At 51.9% G+C, this 25,196-nt stretch overlaps 1 protein-coding gene across 6 annotated transcripts in view; it reads left to right on the top strand.

Moving 5' to 3' along the window:
- Nucleotides 1–25,196, top strand: part of LOC144732061 (dystrobrevin beta-like) — a 66,901-nt gene that overhangs the window by 21,237 nt on the left and 20,468 nt on the right. For 2 of the 6 annotated variants that reach the window (XM_078613326.1, XM_078613298.1), the window contains exons 3-12: nt 22–102; nt 1,820–2,033; nt 3,052–3,137; nt 3,511–3,665; nt 5,144–5,249; nt 6,318–6,484; nt 7,649–7,773; nt 18,191–18,280; nt 22,172–22,264; nt 23,721–23,810. In XM_078613326.1, coding sequence (XP_078469452.1) covers nt 22–102; nt 1,820–2,033; nt 3,052–3,137; nt 3,511–3,665; nt 5,144–5,249; nt 6,318–6,484; nt 7,649–7,773; nt 18,191–18,280; nt 22,172–22,264; nt 23,721–23,810 — 1,207 coding nt within the window. Of the gene's footprint in view, nt 1–21; nt 103–1,819; nt 2,034–3,051; nt 3,138–3,510; nt 3,666–5,143; nt 5,250–6,317; nt 6,485–7,648; nt 7,774–18,190; nt 18,281–18,461; nt 21,630–22,171; nt 22,265–23,720; nt 23,811–25,196 lie in introns of those variants that run through there. The other 4 variants (XM_078613307.1, XM_078613344.1, XM_078613334.1 and 1 more) reach the window with 3 other exon arrangements.

Raw genomic sequence — 25,196 nt, forward strand, 5'->3', positions numbered from 1 at the left:
GTCTTTTTTTGTTGTTTGCAGGGGCGCAGAATTTCGACGCCATTCGGCTGTCCACGTACCGCACGGCTTGCAAGCTTCGCTTCGTTCAAAAGAAATGCAACCGTGAGTTGGCTGGTTGCTGTGAAAAGAGTTTGTTCATTTTTTGCTTGCGTGGATGCCGTCGTGAACTTTGCTTTGATCGTAAAGAGCTGTAGACCTCGGAAGCCGGGCATATTTATTTGTCGTCTCAGTCGTGCTTTCGGTGAACTTATGACACGTGTAAAAGAGTTACTTCTTTATGTGAAGCCAGTTATGAATGGGCTTCGCATAGTGTTATTGCCTATGTTTATGGAGTACTATTGATTATAGCAGTAGTACCCAACCTTTCTGGGACCCGCCTTCAATAAATGTTCACGGAGCTCCGTGCTCCAATGACATTATACCGTTATTCAAACTTCTCCACATTGTAGTGTCTGCTACGGTTCTGTGGACCACTTCCCTTCAGCCTTGCAGACCCACAGGTTTCAAGTTTCTTTTGTTTAACTGAGTGGTTACTCGAGGGTCCAGGATCGGTCTAATTTGCAAGAAAGGTCTGGGGGCATCAAAGTGACAAGAGCAAAACAAGTAAAATATCGCACAGAAATTAAGCAAATAGTAGTCACAGCGGAAACCTCTGTGTCACAGGTGAAATCGAAAATATTGCACAAACACAAGTCATCGTTGAATAATAACTTCCCTGCAGCGCAAGGCGACCCTAGCGGAATTATTGTAAGACTCATCATAGTACAATTATACGCTAATTTATGTAAGTATTAAACAGGTTATAGTGTGACTTTTTGTACTCGTATGTAAGTGGACAAGGATTAGATGTAAAAATGCCGCTCCATTCCAGACCAGAGTTTGCCTGCCAAACCAAATGTTTTGAAAGACATTGATCTAGGACACCTGAAGCATGAAGGACCAAAACAATATTTTATTTTTACTTGGTCAAACAAAACCTTGTGTTTTTTTGAGTTAATGACCCTTGGGCAACCCGTCCAATAGACGGCGTGGTTCAAGGCACTCGCACAGCAACTCACTTGACCCTTGTCAGACAATCACCGCCCACCTGACATTGACCACTCGCCAGTTGACCCTCACCACTCACAAGTAGGGATATACATCGATGGGCACGTACATTCGTACAGAGATACATGCACACAGATGAAGTGCAAATAATAGAAAACTATTTTGTCATGCTGCGTTGGCTGTACTGCACAGGCACTAATAACAGTAACAATAACTCGACACATTTGTCAATACCACTGTGGCCTTAAAATGGAAAATACCTGATAGCCAACGTTTCGGGTCATGGCCCTTATTCATAGCACATAAAAATCACGTGTATTTTATTTCCTCTTCAGGCAGTGGTATTGATGACTTGATTGTGCTCCTTCATATAGATTTGATTACGCGCACTCCAGAAATATTGTACGTAGTAGATTAGTACGAGAATGCCAAATCGGTTCCTTTACACACGTGACCTGAAGTTGATCCTTTTTTATTTTTCCTTTCCAAAAGTATTTTATTGAACAAACGATTCCGGCACACACACACACACAGGGCATGTATGGGAAATTACACCAGTTTTTATAGACACAATGTGAAGTACAATCATAATTATTAGCCGACGTTTAAAATGTTGAACACGTCTGTGTGTGTTTTCAATAAACTCTATACTTCCCTAACTCGGATAACCCACCCAGGGGGAAGGGCGCGTAGGGGTGGGGGGGGGGGCAGGGAGAGGAAAACCAAAAGGGGGACGTGGAGTTGATGGTGCAGCGCGCCGCTGTTCCCGCAGTCCACCTGGTGGACATCTGGAACATGATCGAGGCGTTCCGTGAGAACGGCCTCAACGCCTTGGATGCGGGCGCAGAGGTGAGCGTGGCGCGGCTGGAGAATCTCATCGCCTCCGTGTACTACCAGCTGAACAAGCGGCTGCCCACCACCCACCAGATCCACGTGGAGCAGTCCATCAACCTGCTGCTCAACTTCATGCTCGCCGCCTACAACGGGTAGGGCGTGCTTCCCGGGCGTGTTAGATCTATATCCGTATTCTTTGGTTCTTTCGGTAAAGTCACGTAAGTAAAAAATTAAATAAGAGATAAGAATAGAAATAAATAAATAAAAGTGAATTAAATCACGACGTTTCGATTGCAACACAAGCAATCATCAGGTGTTAAAATCACAGCTAGAATGTTTTGACTAAAGTGGGAGAAATGCCGAGGCTTAGGAGTTTTAGGTATTACCTTGTTATCGCGGCATCTCTTGAGGAAGGGTAGCGACTCGATTAGCTGTGATTTCTCGTCTCGTCTGTTAAAAGCTCTAGCAGAAATGTGGAAGCCCTCCCCCGTAGAGGCGATTCATTCTAGATTTGAAGTTTTCGTGACTGCAATGATCCATATTCTTTGGTTCTTTCGGTAAAGTTCAAATCTAGAATTGTTAGATCTAGTGTCAGAGGTACGATAGAAATGTACTCCTAACTATAGTTCTATCTTTCGTTTAACATATATCCATATTATTATTATTGGAAAGCCACTGGAGCTATGAAAACTAATTTCTTAGGATTGAAAACTAATTTCTTTAGAACTGATTTTTTGTGTTTAGTTGTTCACCTCTCCGCACCACCGATGATCACGGTTGGTTATGTTCGGTGTGGAATAAGTTCAACATGCATCCATCCTCACCCTTAACCTGTGTCCAGCCTACATTCAAACCCAATCCTAACCACAACCTGGACCCAGCCACCATTCAGATCCATCCTCACCCTAACCTGGAACCAATCGCCATTCAAACATCATCTTAGCCCCAACACAAACACAGCGACCAATCAGATTCCATCCTGGCCCAGCCACGATTCAATCCCCATCCTCGCCCTAACTAGACCTAAACTCGTGTTTAGACTCCAGCCCGCTTCTAATGTGGCCACGGCCACAAATCAGACGCCATCCTAACCCTAACCCGGACCCATCCACCACTCGGACCGCTTCCCATCAGCACCGTCGTGACGCGTGAACCCCGCTGTGTCGGCAGGGAAGGCTGCGGCAAGATGACGGTGTTTGGGGTGAAGGTGGCGCTGGCCACCATGTGTGGAGGCAAGGTCGTGGACAAGCTGCGATGTGAGTGCATGCACGTACGGGCGCACGTACGGGCGGGGCTTGCGGTCGGGGAATTCCGCTAGAGATGGGCCCCGGTTTCCCTTCGCGGGCGATACTGGCGAGGGTCATTTTAAGAAAAGTCGTGTCGCTGCTTGCTCTGGCTTGATGTGAAGTTGCCCGAAGCGGAGGTTGGGTTCTGCTTCGTTAATCAATCTGTTGAATGTTGGACCAGTAGCAGTGGATGCAGCGTGCTTGTTTGTTACGCAACGCTCACTTACGATGGACGCTCACCTTTGATCGATGCTCACCCACGATTCACGCTCGCCTGTGTCTGTGTGCCACGTCCTCTGCATACCCCCTGCCCCCCCGCCCCACCACCACTTGCCCACCACAGATATTTTCTCCCAGATCTCAGACTCAAATGGCGTCATGGTCCTGAACAAGTTCGATCAGTACCTGCATGAGGTCCTCAAGCTGCCCACGGCCGTCTTCGAAGGGCCTTCCTTCGGCTACACGGAGCAGGCTGCCCGCTCGTGCTTCCCACACCAGGCAGGCCCGCACACTGCCACAGCCTCTCCACAACCGGCCTCTACACAACCAGTCTGTGCACTGTGACAGCCTCTCATACAGCTTGCACACAGACAAACCTGTATTGTACAGCATACACACTGGCACCCCTGTCTCTTACAACATACACGCTGGCATCCTGCTTCTTAGAGAGCCTGCACACTGACAGAGTTTCTTGGAATACAAAGACAAAGAGCCTCCGTATAGCCTGAACAGACTGTTGGGGCAAGTGCTGCTAGTGAGCGCCTAATGAAGGTGGGAACGGCACACGAAGGGGTGGGTGGCCAACACTACGCCCGGTCGTCTTTGTCTCTCCAGTGGTGATTATTTACACACCAGGTACTCAGTTGAGGCTGAGTCGACCTAGGGTAGGCCCGGGACCGCATCAGATAATCGTCACTGGTGTTGGCCGTGAGCGAGAATAGAACCCGGGTCGTCGGGTTCGTAGCGCAGCGCTAACTCAAGTTCAAGTTTTATTTATTAGGTATAGCCCTGTGAGCCATTCGGCTCTTGAATCGGGTGCAACTGCAACAAACAAAAAAACAATAAACATGAACAAGAAAACTGCTCCACTACCACTCGCCACACACTCACACATGCAGTGGAAGCTTTATCTTACAGCTGTAGCAGATGGTTTGTAGCTTGGTTGTTATTTTTTAAAAGTTTACATTTTGTAATGTCAGAGATGCGTTGCTAACGCGGCCCGCGGTCGAGTGCGCCGACTGCCGCGGTCGTGCGGCACCGGTTCTCCGCCTTGGAAACAAAACGCGTGTGAATCTCCTGGGCAGCCACGGGGAGGCAGTGTTGTTTTCAGAATGGTTCCTGTTGGAAGCTCAATAATAACACTGGTCAACACACTTTTTCTGGCATAAGGTATTCCAACGGTTCTAATGTAATTTTGGGGTGCTGATTCCAAATCTGGCATCAGTTTTTGTCTATCACATCAGGTTTTCGAGATATCAAATATTGCATTTTCAATAAAAACTGCTAAAGAAAAATATTAAATAAATGTGGATATCTACATAAAATTATATTATAAACACACTATCCTAAAAATACAGCACCATATTTTAACACTAAAGCAGTCACTGACTCGCAACAACTTGCAATCATAAGTGACAGTTAATTGCGGGTAAAATCAATGCAAATGGGGTATGTCGATAGCATAAAATGAGATGTGATGGTGCAGATCTGAGATCAGATTTGAAATCAGCACCCTGAAATTAATCTAAAACAGCTGCAAAAGTCCAGGCCAGAAAAAAATGTTTTTTTTGTTGACCAGTGTAATAGACCGGTGGTACCCAACGTTTCTGGACCCCGCATCATCACTGTAAAGCCTCTGAACAGTTTTTCCTGCGTCGCTACGCAAATATTTTATGATATGTATGTTGAACTTCTTTCTCACCGCCCTTCTCGACCGCACCACCCTCCCCCCCCGCCGTTTTTTTTTCCCACTGCAGAAGAAAGTGACGCTCAACGTGTTTCTGGACGCGCTCATGTCGGACCCGCCGCCGCAGATCCTCATCTGGCTGCCTCTCATGCACCGCCTGGCCAACGTGGAGAACGGTGCGTGGTGGAGCCCCCTGGGGTGCTACACACACCCCCCCCCCCACCTTGCGCTCGGGTGAAATGTGGAGCTGTGCATGGAGTGGCACGAAGGAGACTGCGTCTGTGAAAAAGAGCTCAACGGCTCATGGGATTCCTCCAGTTTCAATAAAGATTCTTATTTGTCGCAACGGTGATACGGCCACGTTCTCGGCACTCTTGTGAGTCGGTTGTCTGGACAAGGCTGGGAGTACGACATGCACGCAAAGCATGATATGGGAGTCCTGCCTGTTTGTGAGCAGCACAACACCTTTGTGTGCTGTTGAATCTGTATACTTTTTTCAGTCTGCGCAAGTCTTCCTGTTGCGATGGGTTATTTCGAAATGTGGAGTAGGAGAACGACGCTCCAATTCTTAATGGCAATTACTCAGTGGGATGCTGCCCTGATGTAATTGTTAGCGCACCGCAGAATAACCCAGCAGCATAAATGGCTACAGCACAGATTAGTCGATCGCCAAGTTGCGTATGGTGGGGTAAAGTGTGGGCACTCCCACCTCTTCCAAGACGTCCAACCAGCGTGGAAGAGTAGGCCAAGTATACCTTCTAGACGAGGAGCTCTCTAGAGCACTCTCAAGTGGGGGCAGGCTTTTCATTCGGCAGTGGCGAGAGAACCACTTGGCAGGACAGCGGTGGCTATGCACGTGGCCTGTAATCCAGCACTCTGGAGGCAGCGAGGTTTCGTGGATTGCACAAATGTTGTCAAACCCTCCCGTGGGCATAGGAGGCGTCAATACCCTGGCTCGCCAGGAGAAGGATGCACACAAAGTGAGCTCCTCGCCATTTGTTTCCATCCGTACGGGGATAGAGTGTTGCCCCCCTTCCCCGGGAACTCCGGTTCCCTCCCAGGTGTATAAACACTTATTTCTTCGCTGATAACATCTTTAACAAAAAACATTTTCAGGACCCTCCTTAAAGAAAGTGTCTTTCCTGGATGAATAAGTAATGATTACAATATATTTTAACAACGTTCTGTACCGTGGTCACGCAAAGTCGACTGAGCGGGGGGTTTCGTGTCGTGCGGGCGCGCAGTGTTCCACCCGGTGGAGTGCTCGTTCTGCCACAGCGAGAGCATGCTGGGCTTCCGCTACCGCTGCCAGCAGTGCCACAGCTACCAGCTGTGCCAGGACTGCTTCTGGAGGGGTCAGGCGAGCAGCACCCACTCGAACCAGCACCAGATGAAGGAGTACACCTCGTGGGTACGTGCAGCGCCAACACACACACACACGTGTGGTGTTTTCACACGCGTGCTAAAGACAATGATCCCCTGCATAGCCTGAACAGACTGTTGGGGCAAGTGCTGTTAGTGAGCACATGGTGAGGGGTGGGTCGTCAACACCACACCTGGCCACCTTTGTCTCCCCAGTGCTGATGTTTTACACACTGCACCAGGTGCTCATTTAAGCCTGACCTACCTGGCGGAGGGCTAGGACCAGTTCTAACATTCTCTGCTGTTAATTGGTCATGGGCAGGAATCAAACTCGGGTCGCCGGGTTCGCAGTGCAGTGCACTAACCGCTACACCACGCGCACACGCGCACATGCGCATGCATTCCACAAGCACCACGTGAAGGACGAGTACAGGTCACTTATACGAACACACGCACACTGATGTGTTGAGCAATGTTCGATGTGTGTATGGGCTGGTCCATTTATAGATGGCCCACTAAAATAATGCCCATAAATTATATAGAACTTCGCGTCTTATAACAAAGTCTCTAAATTTTAATGCAACTTATTAAACCTTTTATATATATATCTAAAAAAACTCTCCTGTAAGATATAGAGCCAGCGCTCGTACAATATTTAGTCACCTGCAGAGAAGAAAGTTACAGGGACAGCGTGAATCATCACTGGGGCGGTGATACGGCCCAGCGGTAGCGCGTTCGCTGCTCGTTGCAGATGTTCGCGATTTGAATCCGGCAGGTCCTCCTGGTTACTACTGCCGGTGTATTGACCGTGAAATTCTGCCCGCCGTCCGCTGCACAGCGGACGTTAAATATACCGTGACAACATCCGAAATGAGTAGGCCCATTGTGCGCCACGCGTCATCGTCCAAATTTGCCCCAGTTTGAAAAATTACACGGCACATTCCTGGGTATGGATTTGCACTCCGTTGCATTAAAGCGAGCACCATATAAATGCAAAGGTTATTATTGCATTTAACTCGTAGATTTTCGCATCCAATATAACGATCGGAAATTTATTTTTGGGTTTTGGCCATGGAATTATTATGATTAGATTTGATGATTATTATCTATGAATGGATTGCACTGTATTTTAGTCATGTGCCCCCTGACCCACGCTAACCTTTCCTCGCTTCCTCCTTCCACCTCCCATCTCGCCCCCTTCCCCACCGCGTAGAAATCCCCGGCGAAGAAACTGACCCGCGCTCTTAGTAAATCTTTGGGCTGCGTGCCGAGTCGCGAGCCCGCACACCCCATGTACCCCGACCAGCCCGAGAAGCCCTTAGACCTCTCTCACATCGTGTGAGTATCGTCGGACTTGCCTTCACACCTCCCCCCCCCCTCCTCTCTTCCCGACACTGGGGCTGCCTAGGGTTGCCGCGATATCGTTCTTCACGACGATGCCAGATATCACGTTTCACAATTGCGTTATCAGATTGTTAACGGCGTTGAGTTTCGTACTTGAAAATTTCGGAATTTGTATTATTAAGGACGATTTTAAATGTTGTCGCTTTTTACAAAATGTATTTGTCGTAATTTTTAGTTTTACATACGCTCGTCATTCAGTCACATTGCATCTCGCAAACGCTGTGGAACCACAGACAAGCCGGAAGGCAACCGGGCGGTGAACCGGTGTCAACAATTGCCCAAGCCCTGCAGTCCTCTATATTATAATAAGGTGTTCTTGGCCATACTCTTAGGTTTTTTTTTCGGTAAAGTCACGTAGGTAAAAAAAGAATAATAAAATAATAATAAATGAAAATAACTGCATCAAGTGATGCAGTCATACTTTCACATCCATCCAAGCCAACTTTTTTTCCGATTGGAAATTCATATCTAGGCCCATTTTTAAAAATATTTTTCAGATTAATATAAAAACCGGGAACATATCCCTCGCTTGTAATAGTATTTCACGTTTTTAAAGAATCTTTTTTTTTTTGCTTTCGCTGTACATCCAGCACTGATAATGATTTGCTTAAAAGTTATTCAACTGCAGTTCGCTCAACTCCAGCCTTCCACAAGTCTTACAAACAATTACCATTTCTCGCACTTATGATGCACACGCTGCCAGTAACGCTGAATATAAATAAATAACTTGTTAAATGACCCGCGGCAATTGTGGCGTTACACAATAGCCTCGCAGTCAATGAGTCGGAAACACATTTTGCCGAGCGATAATTTAATCGACAATAGCTGTCCCATTCACAACTGTAATCATTGCATTTGTTATTTCGTACGTAAATTTCCACGAGATAAAACATTTAAGAAAATGAAATTGAACAACAGAAATTGCGGTTCACGACGGTATTTTGCAAAACGGACGATGCAATCTCCCTGGATCTTATGCCGTACGATGTATCGGGAGTATCGCCGTTTCGTGGCAGCCTGGAAACCAGCCACCTATTCCCCACCCTCCTGGACCTCACGGTTGTCTTTCTCACATCTGTCTGTTACCATTCCTGTTCAGAGATTTTCGGTGATTGTGTTGCCCGTGACTGTCATGCTGCCCCGTGTGGTGGTGGTGGTGGTGTGATGCGTGTCGGCAAGGTCACGCCAAATATCGCAATGTAGCGGGACATTCCTGGCAAAAAATTGTTGAAACTTGATAAGACTTTCCTAGATAATTGAGGGTGTTACTCTATGTATGTATGTATGCACGTTGAACTTATTTTGCACTGTACCTAGCCAACCGTGATAATCGGAGGTGTGGAAATACATTACTGTACAGTGATGATGGTGCCACAGTGGTGATGATCTTCTTGGTTCTTTCGGTAAAGTCACGTAGAAGGGAAATAATAAAATAAAATAAAAATTATTCTTATTATTAAAATACATGTATTTTATTATGTTTTCTTTTTATTATTGTATTATTTCCCTTCTACGTGACTTTACTGAAAGAACCAAGAAGATGAATCCCTGCAGTCACGAAAGCTTTAAATCGAAAAAAAGTGATGATGTTAGGTGTGTGTTTTGTGAGGCTTCGATTCTCTTGATGCTTTCGATATACAGTTGCTCTATAGATCAGAGATGTTCACACTGTATAATCCCTGTTGCACAAGGCCATCGTGGAAAACAAGTAGATTTCACCCTGGTTACGGGATCATGCAATCCTAAATAATGACAGATTTCTTACCAAGCCACTGCTCTTATCTAACCGTTTCCTATATCGATGTATATAGTGCCTTAGTGCAAGGCCCTTTACAATAACAATACAATTTTACATTAGATGACAGTGGTTAAAATAAAGAGTGGGATTATTAAACGCGGTGGTGTAGCTGTGGTGACATTAAGGAGCACAGGTTGGAGTGGTTAAGTGATGGGTTGGGGTAAGGGGTAGTGCTTGATGAAGACCACCTACGGAGTGTAAGTCATGCGGGTAGTTTGACCATACTTCACCGTGCTGATTAGTGCGGGTCGATAAAGGGGATGATGCTCAGGGCCGGTTCATCCATCACTCGCCATGAACTCAGGATCGCCGGCTTTGTTGCGCAATGCGCCAAGCAACTGTACCACCACCAGCCCTGGCCATCTTGGCAATACCTGCTGGTAATCACGTGAGCAGATTGGCTGGCACTGTGGTGAAGACCTCTCCATGGGCTTCCACATTCCACATGGCCCAATGAATTTCAGGCCTTTTTTTCCCCCCCTGAAACAAGGATGGGGAATCTTTTCATTCCCAGATGGGGGCTGGGGTTATTGAGCAAGGTTTGACTCGCCCGAGTGCAAAACAGTTAACAGGAAGAATCGACGTGATTGTTGTTCAAGGCGAAATGGTTGAAACACGCGGACGTTGCTCATTTTGCTTGTGGGCGAGCACGGGAGAAATCGTCTTTCCTGTCATCCTTATTCTTCTTCCCCGTCTTTGCTTGAATAATTCGCCTTTGTTGCTGCAGCTGAGACGGAGAGGTCGGTCCCTGGCTGTCGTCGTGTGGCTAAATGCAGATGGGCGCAATCCGGTTCACTGCTTAATTTGCGAGCTGTAGAAAATTCGCGACGCTTTGTGCATTGGCGTTTGCATTCGTGCTGCGCCCCCCCCAACCCCCTTTTGCGTGCTTGAGTACGAGCGATATCAAATCAGAATTCATTCTTGCCAAACAACACAATACAAACAGCACGGTGCTGTTGTTTCTTTGTTTATAGGGTGATTCGATCAATCGTTGTGATTCTGGATCACGATTCGATAAAAAATTATATTCGTTTTCATACGCTTTCCAACAAACGTTGAAAGTGTCCGTGCATGAGCTCTCTCCCGTCGGTCTGTAACGAGGGTGCACGAGTAACTCCCGTGCACATGATCCAATGTGAGCTAAACTGTAGCATTACTGGTGTCGTGTCATTGCTCTTCGGGAGGTACCCAGTTAATGACGATTAAAACCGATCGAATAGTTGCCTAAAGCTTGGAGGCACAAAGCAGCAAAAATTTTACACTTTGTAAAATGTGCTAACGTTTGTTTGACCCTGACAGCTCAGCGTCCGCCTTCATACTGCTAATGAAATGCTTCCATAGACGAACTCGATTTGGACTAGGGTCACACGGATCCATGGCGTATACACGATTTTTCATTGCTTGTTTTGCCATAATATTGCGGCGAATGGTAGCGCCTCCGGTGACTGCAAGGGTGACCCAAACCGATTACCAACAACATACACAACTCTAAATGCATTCATTTTCACACACACATTATCCTAGCCGGGCCATGTTTATGTCACGCTGGCACCGTGGATGACCGGCCCTCTGTCCACCTGGCATGTTGCCTCGTGCATGTCATTGCCTGCGGCTGTTTAAACAGATCCAGGGCTAAATTAGGGCTTTGTTTGTTTTGTGCCCGGGGATAGAGCGGTTGGGCACAGCGGTTCGCCCGCTGCACGCTACAGAAGGCGGCAATCCGTGTTCGATTCCCGGCCATCGCTAACGTGCAAGTAATAATGATCATGGTAATTTTAACTTGTAAAGCGCCGCACAGCATTCACTCTCGACGAGAGAGAACGACTCGATAGGATCGAGGAGGAACCACAGGCGAGCGGGAAGGCGGCGGCCACACAGTCAGTCCGGGGCCAACCATTGCCCAAGCTCCACAGTCCACTGTATATTAAGATGTTATTGGCCAATGAATGATGAGTGTTTTACACGTGGGAGGAAACCGGAGCAGCCCCAGGAATCCCACACGTGCCAGGAGGAAACACTGTAGTCTATCCAGGACAGTCCACATTTTGGCTGAACCGTCTTCTCCTTGCAAGCCAGGGTATGGCACCACCTCGATACCCACGGGAAGGGAATTTCACAATATGCTATGCGGTGATCCAGCAACCCTCACTGCCACCAGAGTGCTCAATTTCAGGCGTGCTCCATCATCGCTGCAGTGTGGTGAAGTATGGTAATCGATATGGCGTGGATAGGCATTCATCCATTGGTGGATTGAGAATGGATGGAATGTATTGTATTATGTTTTGTGCTTTGCTTGTGACCAAATCACCCAGAATGCCCTCCGTCTCATCAGTCCTCTCGGAAGCGAAGCATGGTTGAGCCGGGATAGCGCTTGGGAGGGCGACCTCTGTGCTGTAGGATGGCCCCCCATCACTTTCTTCACTAACTTGCACTCACCAGTGTGGGCAAGTGTGGTCATATCACCTCCACGACCCGCACGGTGTGGAGAGGCCCCATCCAGCAGTGGTGTGACAGCAATGGCTGTACGTGTACCTGCTGTACGTGTGCTATGGCTGTGGTGTGGTGCAGTGCCCTCCAACAAGTAAACATTTTAACCAACATTTATATCGGTAAAGGTAAAAGTGGAGTCCTGCGATTGCTTGCTCACGCCATTGCTGGCAGCAGGGCCTCCTATCTTGGGAGTTCCTCCGAGCCTCTCTAGAGCCCGATTCTTCTCTGCTGGGAGAGCTGGGAGTACCCACGCTGTACCCCACCACGCGTGAGCTGCCAATCAACTGCCGCGTGGACAGAGGTGGCAGCGGTGGATTTAAGAGACCTGTCCCATTGTTGCAACTGTCGCGCCGGGGACATTATTTTTATTCTTATTCATCTATAACTGACGGCTTAATCTGCATGCTGCTGCTGTCGGCTGTGGTTAATTTAGACAATAGGTTGCCATGTGCACAGGGGTTAATGAAGGCTGCGGAACGCACGGCCATGTGACCGGCAGGGATGTTGAGCGTGCTCCTTGAAATGGCGAAATGTCAGCAGCCATGTGGTCGCCCACCACTCCCGCCCTGACGCTGACGCGACCGCGGATCGTTGCTTCCTGCACGCTTCCTCGATTTAAAGCAGCAAGCAGCAGCGGACGCCACCGTCTGTGTCGTCCTGGAGTGCTGCAGCGATTGTTCTCTTTGTTAACGAAATGTTTTCAAATTCACGGTGATTTCATTAATCAAATGAGCACTGTGGACGTGCTCATCTCCTCTTTTCATAGCCCCGAGACGGTGGTGGAAATCCCACATTCCTCTGGTGGGGTCGAGTCTCTCCATAGGGGACAGCCACTGTCGGCTTCCCCACAAAGTGGTACACATTTGTCGACCCCCGGAGGGATGATGGGGCCGAGTCAAACCCCCAACCAGGATTTGGACTCGCAACCCTCCCGATCGCGAACCGCTCGCTCGACCGCTGAGCCACCTGGGCAGATACAAAATTAGCGCCCATAATATTCACAGACGAAGTGTTTTAGTTGTTTTATATATTTCAGTCGACGATGATCGTTAGTGGACGAATATCACCAAATGTGATGATGACTACGACTTCAGCCCACCCAAGCTCCAAGCGCGCGACTGGCAATGACAAGATGAAATTAACGAGCTTGAATGAAGATGGCGATTAAGACAATTTAGAAACGTTATTAGAGACTGCAGTGCACTGAGGCAAGCCAAAAATGGTAATTGACTATATATGTTTATAAAAGAGATTTACTGAGCTCACCGATTGGTTGTGCCGATATTGTACGGGTGTCGGGCATCTTAATGATTTTCCACTGCAAGCTATTTTCCTTCTTCTCACACATGCCAGGCCAGGTACGTACCGACAAGGCTTTAGAATAAACCTTCCTGTGCAGTATGGTGGTATGGTAGTTCTTGGTGCACTGCGCCATTAGCATGGTGACCCGAGTTGGATTCCTGGCCACGGCTAACATCAGTGGGGAACGCCGGCTGAATGGGTGACGGGGTGTTGCCCTCCTCCACAACGTCGCACCGACCGAAGTAAGTGAAGTATGGTCAAACGACTCCCGTGACCGAGATGGCATGGAGAGGCCCTCATCCAAGAATGGATTGACAAAAGACTTGAATAGTCGCAAGTAGAGGAGGCCCGTAAAGGGTCCTAATGGGCAGTTGGAGGCAGTCGCCCCCTCCAAAAACAACAAAGGGCAGAGGAGTGATGCTCACAAGAACGAGCAGAGCGCCGGGCAGATAAAACAGAGCATGTTTGCACAGTCGAGAGCATCTGCCAGCCATCTTAGTCAATCAACCCATAAACACCTGGGTCTGTCCTGTGACCTCCTGCAAGCGAGCCTTTGTCACTTCACATGGCCTCAAAGCTCCCTTAGCTTGGCATAAGCGCTGTGGTGATGTCACCGCCACTAAGTGACGAATGGCGGTATGTCGTCGTGAATATTTGGGAGCACCTGGCACTCGCTAACAACATTTTTCCCTGCAGCCTGTTGTGTAGCTACACGGTGGCAGGGGGATCCTTGTCTTAGTTGCCATCGCACGCCGAGTGGAGTTGTAACGACCGGTCCCCCATGCCGCCGCTGCCGTCCGCTCCTGGCGCTCCCGGCTGCCACCATTTCCACGCGTCACTTATTCCAGCGCCGAGATTGGTTGTCCTCTGGCTATGGCCTTGCGCTTGACGAAATCGCGCAAGACCACGTGCGAGAACAAAGTGGGGGCGTGGGGTGAGGGGGGGCGGATTGCATCGCAAGGGTCGGCGCTAACGTCGCACTGCTCGCACGCCGCTGGGCGCGAGAGAGACGGGGCAGCGTTTTATGCCGGGCGTGTCGCTCACGTCGACGCTTGCTTTCGCCCAACACGTGCGTCGAGCCGCGGCGCTTGCCAATGGATTGTTAACGGTGAAGGAAAATGACGAGCAAAATTGTGTTCCAGTGCTACCGTGAGGTCAATGGAGCGGACGAACCTGCACATAAGAACGAGTCAAAAAAATCAACAAAACAAATGAAGAACAAGGCAGCCAGTCAGGATGGACAGATTTAGTCTCCCACTACCTTGAGGATTTATACTGAATTGTCTCGACTTTAGTTCTTAAATGCGTTGGTTGTGATTGTATTTTTACACTTTCTTTCAATATTATTGGTACATTCGTAATCGCAGCATAATTAAAATTCTCGTGTCTTGGCACTGATCGCTTCCCGCTTGCCAAGACCGTGCAGTGCTCCCCCACGGCAAACTCTCTCCCCTTAAACCCTATGTGCCGGCGATTAGAATTTCCACGTACAGGATAATAACGTGTGGGCGACAAAGATCGGGGTACAGACAATCGGTTCCCCGACCGAATATATAATTTATCTCGCTGCGAGGGACAACTTAACGATACAAGAGAGTATTGATGTGATCCCTTGAATTGGACCGTGAGCCCGACTTGCCGCTCTGTGCCACTGCGTAGCTTTTCGCGGTTGTGCTGCTGCAACAGCCCTCCGACGCGTCACCGCCTCTTACCCGCGCGCGCCGCGGAGTTGTTCGGCGCAACGTTTTCGCTGCCCGTGCTGGGAGGAACCCGTTCCCCGAAGCAGCTTCCGCCACGTGGAGTGAAACGTCGGACATCGCGCCGAACTAACGCGGCGGCGCGACCCAGAAAAACGTGGGTCGTGCATCCATGCGCAGTTTTACTCCGGCTTACCGAGCCTCGGCGGGCACGTGTGCATCAAGGCTTCGTCATTTCTGCCGCTTTGCACGCGGCTCTCGGGAGCAATGGCTTTAACATCATCTTAGTTTAGCCGTTTGACCTTGGGCAGTACCGTAATTTGTACGAGCGGCTATTTGGTGCACTTGTAACGACATGCCGTTGGCTATTAGAACAAAACGGGCTTTAATCTTCCCTACCTTTCCTTGTGCTGAATCGGTGTGTTCTTGTTCATTTGTTAAAAAAAAAACCTGATATCAAACAAAGAGAGAGGACCACAGTGAATTTATTATTTGCAGATTGCCTGCCAACAGAAAAAGACACCGGCATGGGGTCAGGATACAGACTAAAATGCAGCCGACAAAAGTCGTAAACGAAGAATCGCAGGGGACGTGGGAAGAAAGTGAGTTGCGATTGTTGTGATGGGATAAGAGGTGGTGGCGGTGGTGGCGTGATTGTTCAGTTCTCTCCCGGCAGCAAACCCTGCAAGCCCCGGGGATTGTATTTAAAATATTTATTTACGTGAGACACGCAGCTGAGATGTCACATCGGGTTTTCTCAGTGGCCCCGGAGAGCTCTCAAAGGTTAATGTGGAAGTGGTGTCGTTTGCGGTGATTTAATAGGACAAGGACTGAATAATAAATCTCGCTCTTCGCGTTCGGCAACAGCGCAGGCGGCGGAGCCGTTTGAAATTTTAATTATTTTGTGTTTCAAAAAAAATGCACGGCAACATCGAGCCTCTGTAAAGGTCAAATGCTCGGGCTGCAAAGTTATCACAATTAACAACACGTTCATTTTTATTTTTTGTTGCCGCTGGGATTTTATTTTCTCCGTGAACGCTTTCCGTTGTTAGCGGCCGCTGCGCCGCTGCTTCTTTGCGTAACGGCGCCAGTCGTCGGCCCGCGGATCGGCAAGGGGGGCAGCGAGTTGAGGTCCGGCAGTCACCCGGTGTCGCCGCCTCCTCCTCCTCCGCCTCTTCCTCCTCTCCCGCTCGCATGTCCTGTCGCCATGGTGACGGGGGCCAGGCGTGAAATCCGCGCTGGGCTGCGCTCACGCCCAAGGATCTTCCGCGTCCTTACAGACGCGGAGGGAGAGTAGGTGCCAAGCCAGAACAGGGAGGAGGAGGAGAAGGAGAGAGGCAGAGCGAGAGAGAGAGAGTCGAGCGGGGAGCGTGAACTGGGGGGGGGGGGGGGGGGGAGAGCGCGCAGTGAGAGCGCGACGCGTCACGTGACTTTATCGCTATTCCAGAGCCAAAACCTCCTGCTCGCTCGCAGATGCTGGCTTTTCCGCGGGGGCTATCGCCACCTTCACCGCCGCTCCACATCCTCTCGGCCCAGCTGCGCTTATTCTCTCCAGCCGTTTAAACCTTTCATTTATTTTCCTCGATGCAGTTCCTTTGTGGCGCCCGTGCCGTCTAGCCAACGCTTTCCGTCCAAGTAGCGGACCACGCGGAGGAGCGATTTGCGTCATACCTGATTGAGCGCGGTGCGCTCTATGCCAAAACTGCTCCTCGCCTGTGTACCGAGGTCGTTGGAGCAGAGAGGTACCACGTCGCGTTTCTCGCTGCGCGCGTAACCGTTGGGAGCCCGCGAGCGTCGGCGGCAGTGGTGCCGTGGATTCAGCAGTGAAGCGCGCTCGTCCCTTTTGATTCCGGCGCTGCCGTCGGCGAGCCTGCCTGAGCGCAGTCGTGTTTGCGGCAGGGTCGCGTCGGGACGGAAATAATGGCAAAGGCTGAGCTCTCAGTAAGCTAATTGCCAATTAGCTGTTCATCATCATCATCGCTATTCATGGTTTTGTATGTACAGGCTCGAGCGCGCTGGGGGATTTTCTCATGACGGTTGTGGGGTTATTTTTTTGTTCCTGTAAAATTCATGTCACGGACCACGTGAGCTCCGCAACCAAAACTTAGTAGCGTTAGTCTGGAAAATAGCAGAGCTCTGCACATTGCTGCCATTTGTCATGGCAGACGATCATCCGCAGAGACTGGGGCAGGGCGCGGGAAGGGTCGCTGTGCCGTTTGTACGGGGCTGTTTTAGCTGCTGTGCTGTGTGGCAGGGCCCACGGCAACTCTTTGCGTACAGCATCCCGTATGAAGTTCCTCTTAACCCTTTCCCATTTCGATGACGTAAGGTGTATGCAATCAGTCTTCCCTCCGATTCCGTTCAGATGATGTATGTGCGCGTAGTTGTACGTTATAGGAACAGAGGCAGTGCAGGAAGGCGTGTGGCACAGTTTGGCGCCAGCTGTAATAGAGCGCGGTCGTGTCGCTACGGTTCCCTGCGGCGAGTACAGTGTCTTTAAACACAGCGGCGCTGCTACGCCTCTAAATACAAGGAACACCGACTGGTTGCGCGTTCTGGGATTCGGCGACGAACGGGACCCCCACCCTGCAACTTGCAGACGTCTCGGAACGGGGAAGTGTGCAGGTGATATTCGTAGCTTCGCGGTCAACGGCAAGACCGCAACCATGCTCGGCAGCGAATAGCAGCAGCCCACGCGTTCTCGTAACAGCGGCGCACGTGACTGGCTTTCTCATTCAGTTCGGCAAAGTTCACGTTGGGCAGGAGGCCAAGATGCAGCAGAGCAACTGGACGCGCGCCGTCTTGCAGCAGGGCGCGCGCTCGCGAGGTCGTTCCGTGATTGAATTCGCAAAAAACGACGTGGCCCCTTGAGCCATTTGAAGGAACCTAAATCGAAAGGCAACCTTCAGGGTGGCGCAAGACTTGGGGGCGATTGGTTGAGGCGGCGACGAGGCCGGCGACGGTCGTTGAGGCCGCTTTTTGCCCGCGCTTTCCTTCGCGAGGCCGTGAACGGGCCGAGAGGTGCAAGCACGCGTCGCTCACGCCGCTCTGTGCAATCCCGCAGGCCGGCACGTCCGCTGCCAAACAACATGAACGACAGCACCCTGGTGTCGCCCTCCATGCTCTCCTCCGGGAGCCCCACACCCACGAAGAGGTGAGCTTCGCGTTTCCCAATTCCCAGGCCCGGGAATCCCTTTTGCGCGAACGCGATCCGAGCCGTTTGGCACCCGCTTGCCACGGGCGATGGATCGCGTGTCGCTCGCGACGTTTCCGGCAGATCCGTTGGTGCGCGTTCGCTTGTGCTGTGGATTGTGGAGAGCCTTGGTGTTTTGTAGCCGTGGTGACCAGCGGCCTGATGGATTGCCGCAGTGGCCAGCCCTGACTTGACGACGTTGAAAGGTGGACGGAGACGTCACCGCCATCGCCCGTGAAACCGGAGGAGGTGTGATCGTACGTGCAAAGTCGGTGCCTCTGAACCCGCCAACAGCCATGTCGGGTGATCGTGGTGGTGGCGCCAGCTCTGACAGTTGCGTTCTTCGTACTTTTTGTTTTTATTTCAGATGCCTCTGGACACGAAGAGCGTCGTCACGTCTGTCTCTGTGATGCGCGTGGCCCGTGTGTCTGGAGAAGGGCCTCCATGCGAGAGCGGTTGGCGTTGACCGAATGCGATGGCTTTGTCCCGCGGGGCAGCGATACGAGGGAATGGTACAAATGCAGTAGGCGATGCTGTTGCTGCCACTGCCAAACACTGATATTCTCCCTCGATTAGTTACACTGTATGCCAGTGGTGGTCACATCCCATGGCTTGAAAGTCGCGCAGTTCATATTCGTAGTTAATTTGTAACTTTCAAAATACCTTTGATCTGCGGAAGCAGGAGCGGCCCAGGGCACTCGCAAACCTGGCGGCGGAGCCAGGCATGATTACCCCCGCACATTTTTTTATTGAAAACTTCACAGCCACGCGACCACCCCACGCGACCACCCCACACGACCACCCCACACGACCACTCCAGTTAACTTACGTGACCCGCGCAGTGTCTTGGAACCCTCGTGCACATTAAGATTTTCGCCATGTGGCTCGCAGGGTCAGGAAACTTGGCTTCCCCTGTTGTACGCGGTCTCCCGTAGTTTATTACGTTTTTGCTAAAACCTATCATTGTGAATAATCAATGATTATTGGCAGCAGCAGCAGCAGCAGCTTCGTAGCACATGGGCGACGCTGTGAGGGGGCGATGCTTGCGACAAACGGGATGCCGAGCCCCGCGATCGGCAGCGCCGGGCGACGCGCGGCAGCGGGCAAAACCCTGGCGATGGTCGAGAGCGGCCCGACTGCGCTGGGATTTCGGCGGCGTTCGTTGCCGTTCCGGCGGCTGCGCCGTCGATTCTCTCTGTGGCGGTGGGGGCCTGGTGCTCCTGAGCGCCGAGACGACCGAGGCGACCTTCGATCGAGCGCGTATCTCGAGGAGCTGGTCCTCGCTCAGTCGGAGGCGCATCTAACCGGGGCGGCTATCGTCAAAGATTGATGAACGAAGTGTGCGCCGCGAAAAGCCCCGCATTAATCAAACACAGCTACGGGGAAGCCCCGGCAATGTGAACACTGAGCGCATGCTCGTTCGAATCAATCACTGCCCGCTGTTGTGATTAATCCTCCACACCCCCCCCCCCCCCCCCCCCCCGATCGGTCCTGATGTGAAAGCTGCCGGACACGCAAACGCTTTGGGGAGACGCCTCGCGTTGCTGTACAGCGTGATGTGCAACCGAGGCGACGATACGATTTTCCCCACCAGCCATTTTCCCTCCGCTGTCGAGTGACGCTGACTTTAAAAAACGTCGGCGGTATTTTTTGTTCCGTGGGAGCTGCCGCGACAAGAGGGCTGGGATACCGGCGCGTCCGACGTTATAAACTACCGCACGCTCGTCACCGCGCTCTCCGCTCGTGTGCGACCGTCGCAAATCACCATCGGCGCCGAATTTGGCAAACGTAAGCACGTGCTAATTATGGATGGAACGATTAATCACCCTTGGACCCGCCCCCCCCCGCCTCGCTGCCCCCCCCCCCAACCCCCACCGCGACGATTCAATGAATTGTCGCGATTCAAGAATCAATAGTTTGTTGAACGTTAACAGTGAACGGCGGCACCTCTGGTGGCTGTAGAGGTCAAGGAACCCATTACACCCACCGTAACCACATTGAAAGGCATTAGTTCACACATACACACCCTTTGATGCATGTACGAGCGTAAGAATCAATACGAATCGATGAACTGATGCATCTTTGAACCCCGACTATCTATTCATAATTATAATAACGATCATTTACAGCCCCATTGTCAATTCACTGCTAGACGATGACCTCTCCATGCCGTTGTCAGTAATTGGGGATTCGTTGGCCATACTTCACCACGCTGGTCAATGTGGGTTGGTGATGGTGGAGAGCCCAGCACTGGGAGTCAAACTCGGGCCATCGTAGTGCTCTGAACCACCATTACATTCTAACACGTACAGCCTGCGAATTATAAATTCACACGTTCAAAGTGCCGTGCGCATTATGTGAATCACGTGCACAGGCACTGTGTTGCATGTTCATTAACGATAATCGCTTCTGCATTGCACGTGGGCAGAATGATGAGAAATGAAATCCATGACAAAAGTAGTTCGCGCGGCACAGCTTCTTAACAGCAGCGTTACGGGATGGAGCGATGTCATTAATTCATATAGATTCTGAAGCTCATGATGCACACGTCGAATCCTGACCCGGTGTTCATTCTAATTACAAACACAGCAGCAGCAGCAGCTGCAGCAGTGCTCTCAGCCCAAATTATAATTACACCGTGATTTGAAATTCATTCCGAAAGACACAACCGCAATATTCATTTATCCTCCCCGTCCCCAGGTGTGACGGAATCGCACGTGTGCATGAGTCGCCGCGTTTCCCCGCTTCAACACCAGAATTCGCGTGATCGGTTCCCGTCGCGCGGTAAAAAGAACTTAGCGGATCATCGTGACCCTGAATCGGTGGGCACCTCCAATTAGCACGGTCGGCTATGTACGGTGCTAAATAAGTTCTACATACACACGTACGTACGAATCATCGAATCGCCACGTGGCGGGCGGGGCGGGCCGTGAATCGTTCCGTCCATAATCGGCGCGTGCGCTTAACGGCCCCCCGCCGAACTCGGTGCTGGTAATTTGCGATAGTCACACGCGAGTGGAGAGCGGTGGCGGGCGCGGTTGTTTATGATATTGGTTGCGGCGTTGTTCCAGCCTCTGCGCGTGGAGTGTGGCGGGGGTGGGTGGGGGGGGCCCCGACTCATTCTGGTCACGACTTAAGTGACGCTCGTGTCCAGTGATGCCTGCAAATGCCTTGTCCCCTTTATTGGCCGGCTCTCCCCTCCGCTCCTCTCCAAGGTCAGACGCGTGCAGGCGAGACCTTGGGACGGACGGCAAGGCTTTCCCGGAGCTCGCCCGGCTGCGTTGCAGAGATTCACAGCCCCCCACCCCCGTGCCCCCCCCCACCCCCCGAGCCCCCCCCCCCAACTTCATGTTTCTTTACCCTAATTTGCAGTTTGGGCCCCGTACTGAAGACTTAATTGGTTTTCGTGTCACGGTGTAATCAAGTGCAGGCAGTATTCCCGTAATGTTTACCTTAAGTAATTTATAGCTGCTAATTTAAGTTATTGGTGCGCATGTGTAAACACGTTCTAGGTAATTTCCTTGGGTTCGGCATTTCGAGCCTCGTGTTTGGCGCCCTAAAAATAAGCGCCGTCTTAAAAGAGAAGAACAACCTTTTGCGTGCGCAATTTGTTTTGCACGCGCGCGTGCGCAAGTGTGTGGCGAGCGTCTCGGACGTAGTGCCCTGGCTTAACAGCAAAGTGTGGGAGGGCTCAGGACTGTACAGACGTCGGGCTCCAGGGCGTGCGGGGGGGTGGGGGGGTGGGGTGCGGGGTCGGCTCTGGGTGATGTGTCAACAATGCGGCGAGTTGACGTGGCGCGTGCCAGGTGGACGGTGCGGTGAGACGGATTGCCCTGTCATTGCTGTGCCCAGAGTGGCCGAGGTGGTGCTGGCTCAGAGAGCCAGCGAGCTAGAGCAGAGCAAGGTGCTGAGTAGGGAGACCCCGCGCATGCTCAAGGGCAAGGGGTGAGTAAGCGTGACCTCTGCTGCCGCTTGCCGCCGCCCCTCCCCTCCTGCCCGGCAGGGAGGTCGCGGCAGGATTTGCACGCAAGCGGTGCCCGCAGGTTTTTGGGATTGCTCTTTATTTGATGGTTGACACACCTGCGGTATTAATGCACCTGCTGTTTGAATGCGCCTGTGGTATTAACCAGGGCGGCCGCTTGGGTCTTAAACCGCGAGCCTCCGCAACGAGCGGTGAACGCGTGCCAGAGGTCGCAAACAGGTTTTGATTCCTTACCCGTACCCGTACCCGGCCGCACCAGGGTCGTAAACGGGTACCCGGCCGGGTACGGGTAGCCGGGTATCGGGTAGGGTACGGGTATCGGGTACCCGGTTGCGACCTCTGACGCGTGCCACCGCTCGGCCGAGTCGCCGCCCCAAATCTACGACCCGACGCGTCGATCAAAACCTTGTACCCCACCTGCCCCACCCAGGAGTTGTTACTTCTTCATTAATCATCCTCCTCCTCAATTCGATAACGGAGTGGCTCCTGCAGAGCTCGGTCGGGTCAGTTGGGCCGAGGGCTCGTCCGTCGCGAGGCTGCAGGGGAGCGATGCCAACGCACCTTCCTGTATTGCGTTTGGAGGTCGCCCCTCGAGTGTGAGCACGCGGCCGGGACTTGACGTGTTCGCGCTTGGCTCCTCACCTGTGGCTGCTGCGGCGTGCTTCTCGTGGGGGCGCTCTGTCCGCCCGCTCGGCTTCACCGCACAGACACCGCCGTGTCCCCCCCCACGTGACTGCGTCGAGCAGCGGAGACTCGCCCGGCGTGTTGGCTGCGACTAACCCCAGCTCCGCTGGTGGTCGTCGCCGCTCATGTTCAGCTAAACCGCGTCGCCCCCAGATAAACAGTGTCACCCGCAACTAAATCACGTCACCCGCAACTAAACCGCGTCACCCGCAGCTAAACCGCGTCACTGCGAGTCATTAAACACTGCCAGTTTCACACCGCTACCCCGTGACTAAGCCACTGTGATGCTGCGGTGACCAGGTCGTGCGTTACAGCTGCAGTCTGCGGCGCCGTCTGGCTGCCTGTGCTTTGGTGACCGCTCCGGCCTGTGTTCGCCCCCCCCCCCTTCCCCGGGCCCACTGTGTGCTTGCGTGTGCATGTGCGTGCGTCTGCGGGCGTGTGTGTGTGTGTGCGTGTGCGTGCGTGGGTCTGTGCTGCTCACTCTGCTTCTTTGCTTCCTTCTCACTTTGCATGCACGCGATTTGAATTTTGATTTATGATTTTTTTCCTACACGTTCCCCTCCCCGTCCCCCGCACCCAACTTAATTTTTTGTTACACAAATTGGAACGTTTCTCTTTTGTTTTGTCATTTTTGCGCGTTTCATTTGTTGTTCTGCGCGTTTACGAGCACGTGCGCGTGTGCGCGTGCGTCTTTATGTTTTCATTTTTCTTTGCCCCTCCCCCCCCGTCTGTCAGAATACAGTACAGTTTGGACATGGCCAATCGAATGGCTGACGAGCATGTGCTAATTGCCCTGTACGTTGATCGTCTGCTGCACGGCGACCGGTACGCAGGGGGCCCCGCGTGCGTCCCATCGCGGCTTCGATCGCCATCACCGCCACAATCGCCATCACCGCCCACAATTGCCATCACCGCCACGATCACCGCGATCGCCATCATTGCCCGCGATTGCCATCACCGCCACGATCACCATCATTGCCCGCGATCGCCATCATTGCCCGCGATTGCCATCACCGCCACGATCGCCATCACCGCCCACGATCACCATCATTGCCCGCGATTGCCATCACCGCCACGATCGCCATCACCGCCCACGATCGCCATCATTGCCCGCGATTGCCATCACCGCCACGATCGCCATCACCGCCCACGATCGCCATCATTGCCCGCGATTGCCATCACCGCCACGATCGCCATCACCGCCACGATCACCATCATTGCCCACGATCACCATCATTGCCCGCGATCGCCATCATTGCCCGCGATTGCCATCACCGCCACGATCGCCATCACCGCCCACGATCACCATCATTGCCCGTGATCGCCATCGCCGCCACAATTGCGATCGCTATCACCGCCACGATCGCCATCACGGCAGCGTCCCCATCGCCATCACGGCAGCGTCGCAAGAGAGAAAATGCGGGGCGCCAGTGGTCATCGATCGTCATCGACAACATGCCTGCAAAAATAAAAAATAAACGGAAGCGAGGCCAGTAATTACATCGGACAGTAATTCAGGTTACTTAAATGGAATAACAGCAGTTAGCATTAAAGGTGTCATTCCCAGCTGCGCTACGATATGTGCACATTTAATTTTCAATATCGCCGCTCGTCCGGCAGATCACGAAGGTGCCGTAACGAGCCTGGCCTCATTGATGTCCCGTGTCGAATCCCTCCCGAGATTTGCGCCACCCTCTACTCTGCGCAACCCAATCGTATCCCACCTGCCATAACTCGCGCGCGCTCTCCCTTTGGTTTGCTTCCCGTGATTCGCGTCTCCTCTGCGCGTGAAATCAAAACGACTTCTCTTGATTCCGGCTGCTGCTGCTGCTACCGCCGCCGCTGCTGCGCCCCGACGCGTACGATTGAGCTGCCCTCCCATAGACGCTGCCCTCTCATTTGGGCAGCCCCTTCACACACGAGCTGCCCCTTCCCCCCATCGACCCACGGTGGCTCGTCATTGGGCCCCCACGGGTAAAAGTAAACGTTAACAATTCTTGCCTGCTCATTATAAAGATTATAAACTGCACATACCCCCCTTCCACCCCCCACAACTCCCTCTCCAACTGCCCACCGCCCCCCACTCATTTCCCCCCACCCTCGCGGGCTACCGTGCTCCCACCAATATATTTACCACTGCCATCGGCACAGGCACTGGGCTTCCCTCTGCCTCCTTAATCAGCGATCGTCAAAATGCCGAGCCGTGGTGAA

This window comes from Lampetra planeri, chromosome 2 (assembly GCF_965212315.1).
Source record: "Lampetra planeri chromosome 2, kcLamPlan1.2.h2, whole genome shotgun sequence".
NCBI classification, from domain to species: domain Eukaryota; kingdom Metazoa; phylum Chordata; class Hyperoartia; order Petromyzontiformes; family Petromyzontidae; genus Lampetra; species Lampetra planeri.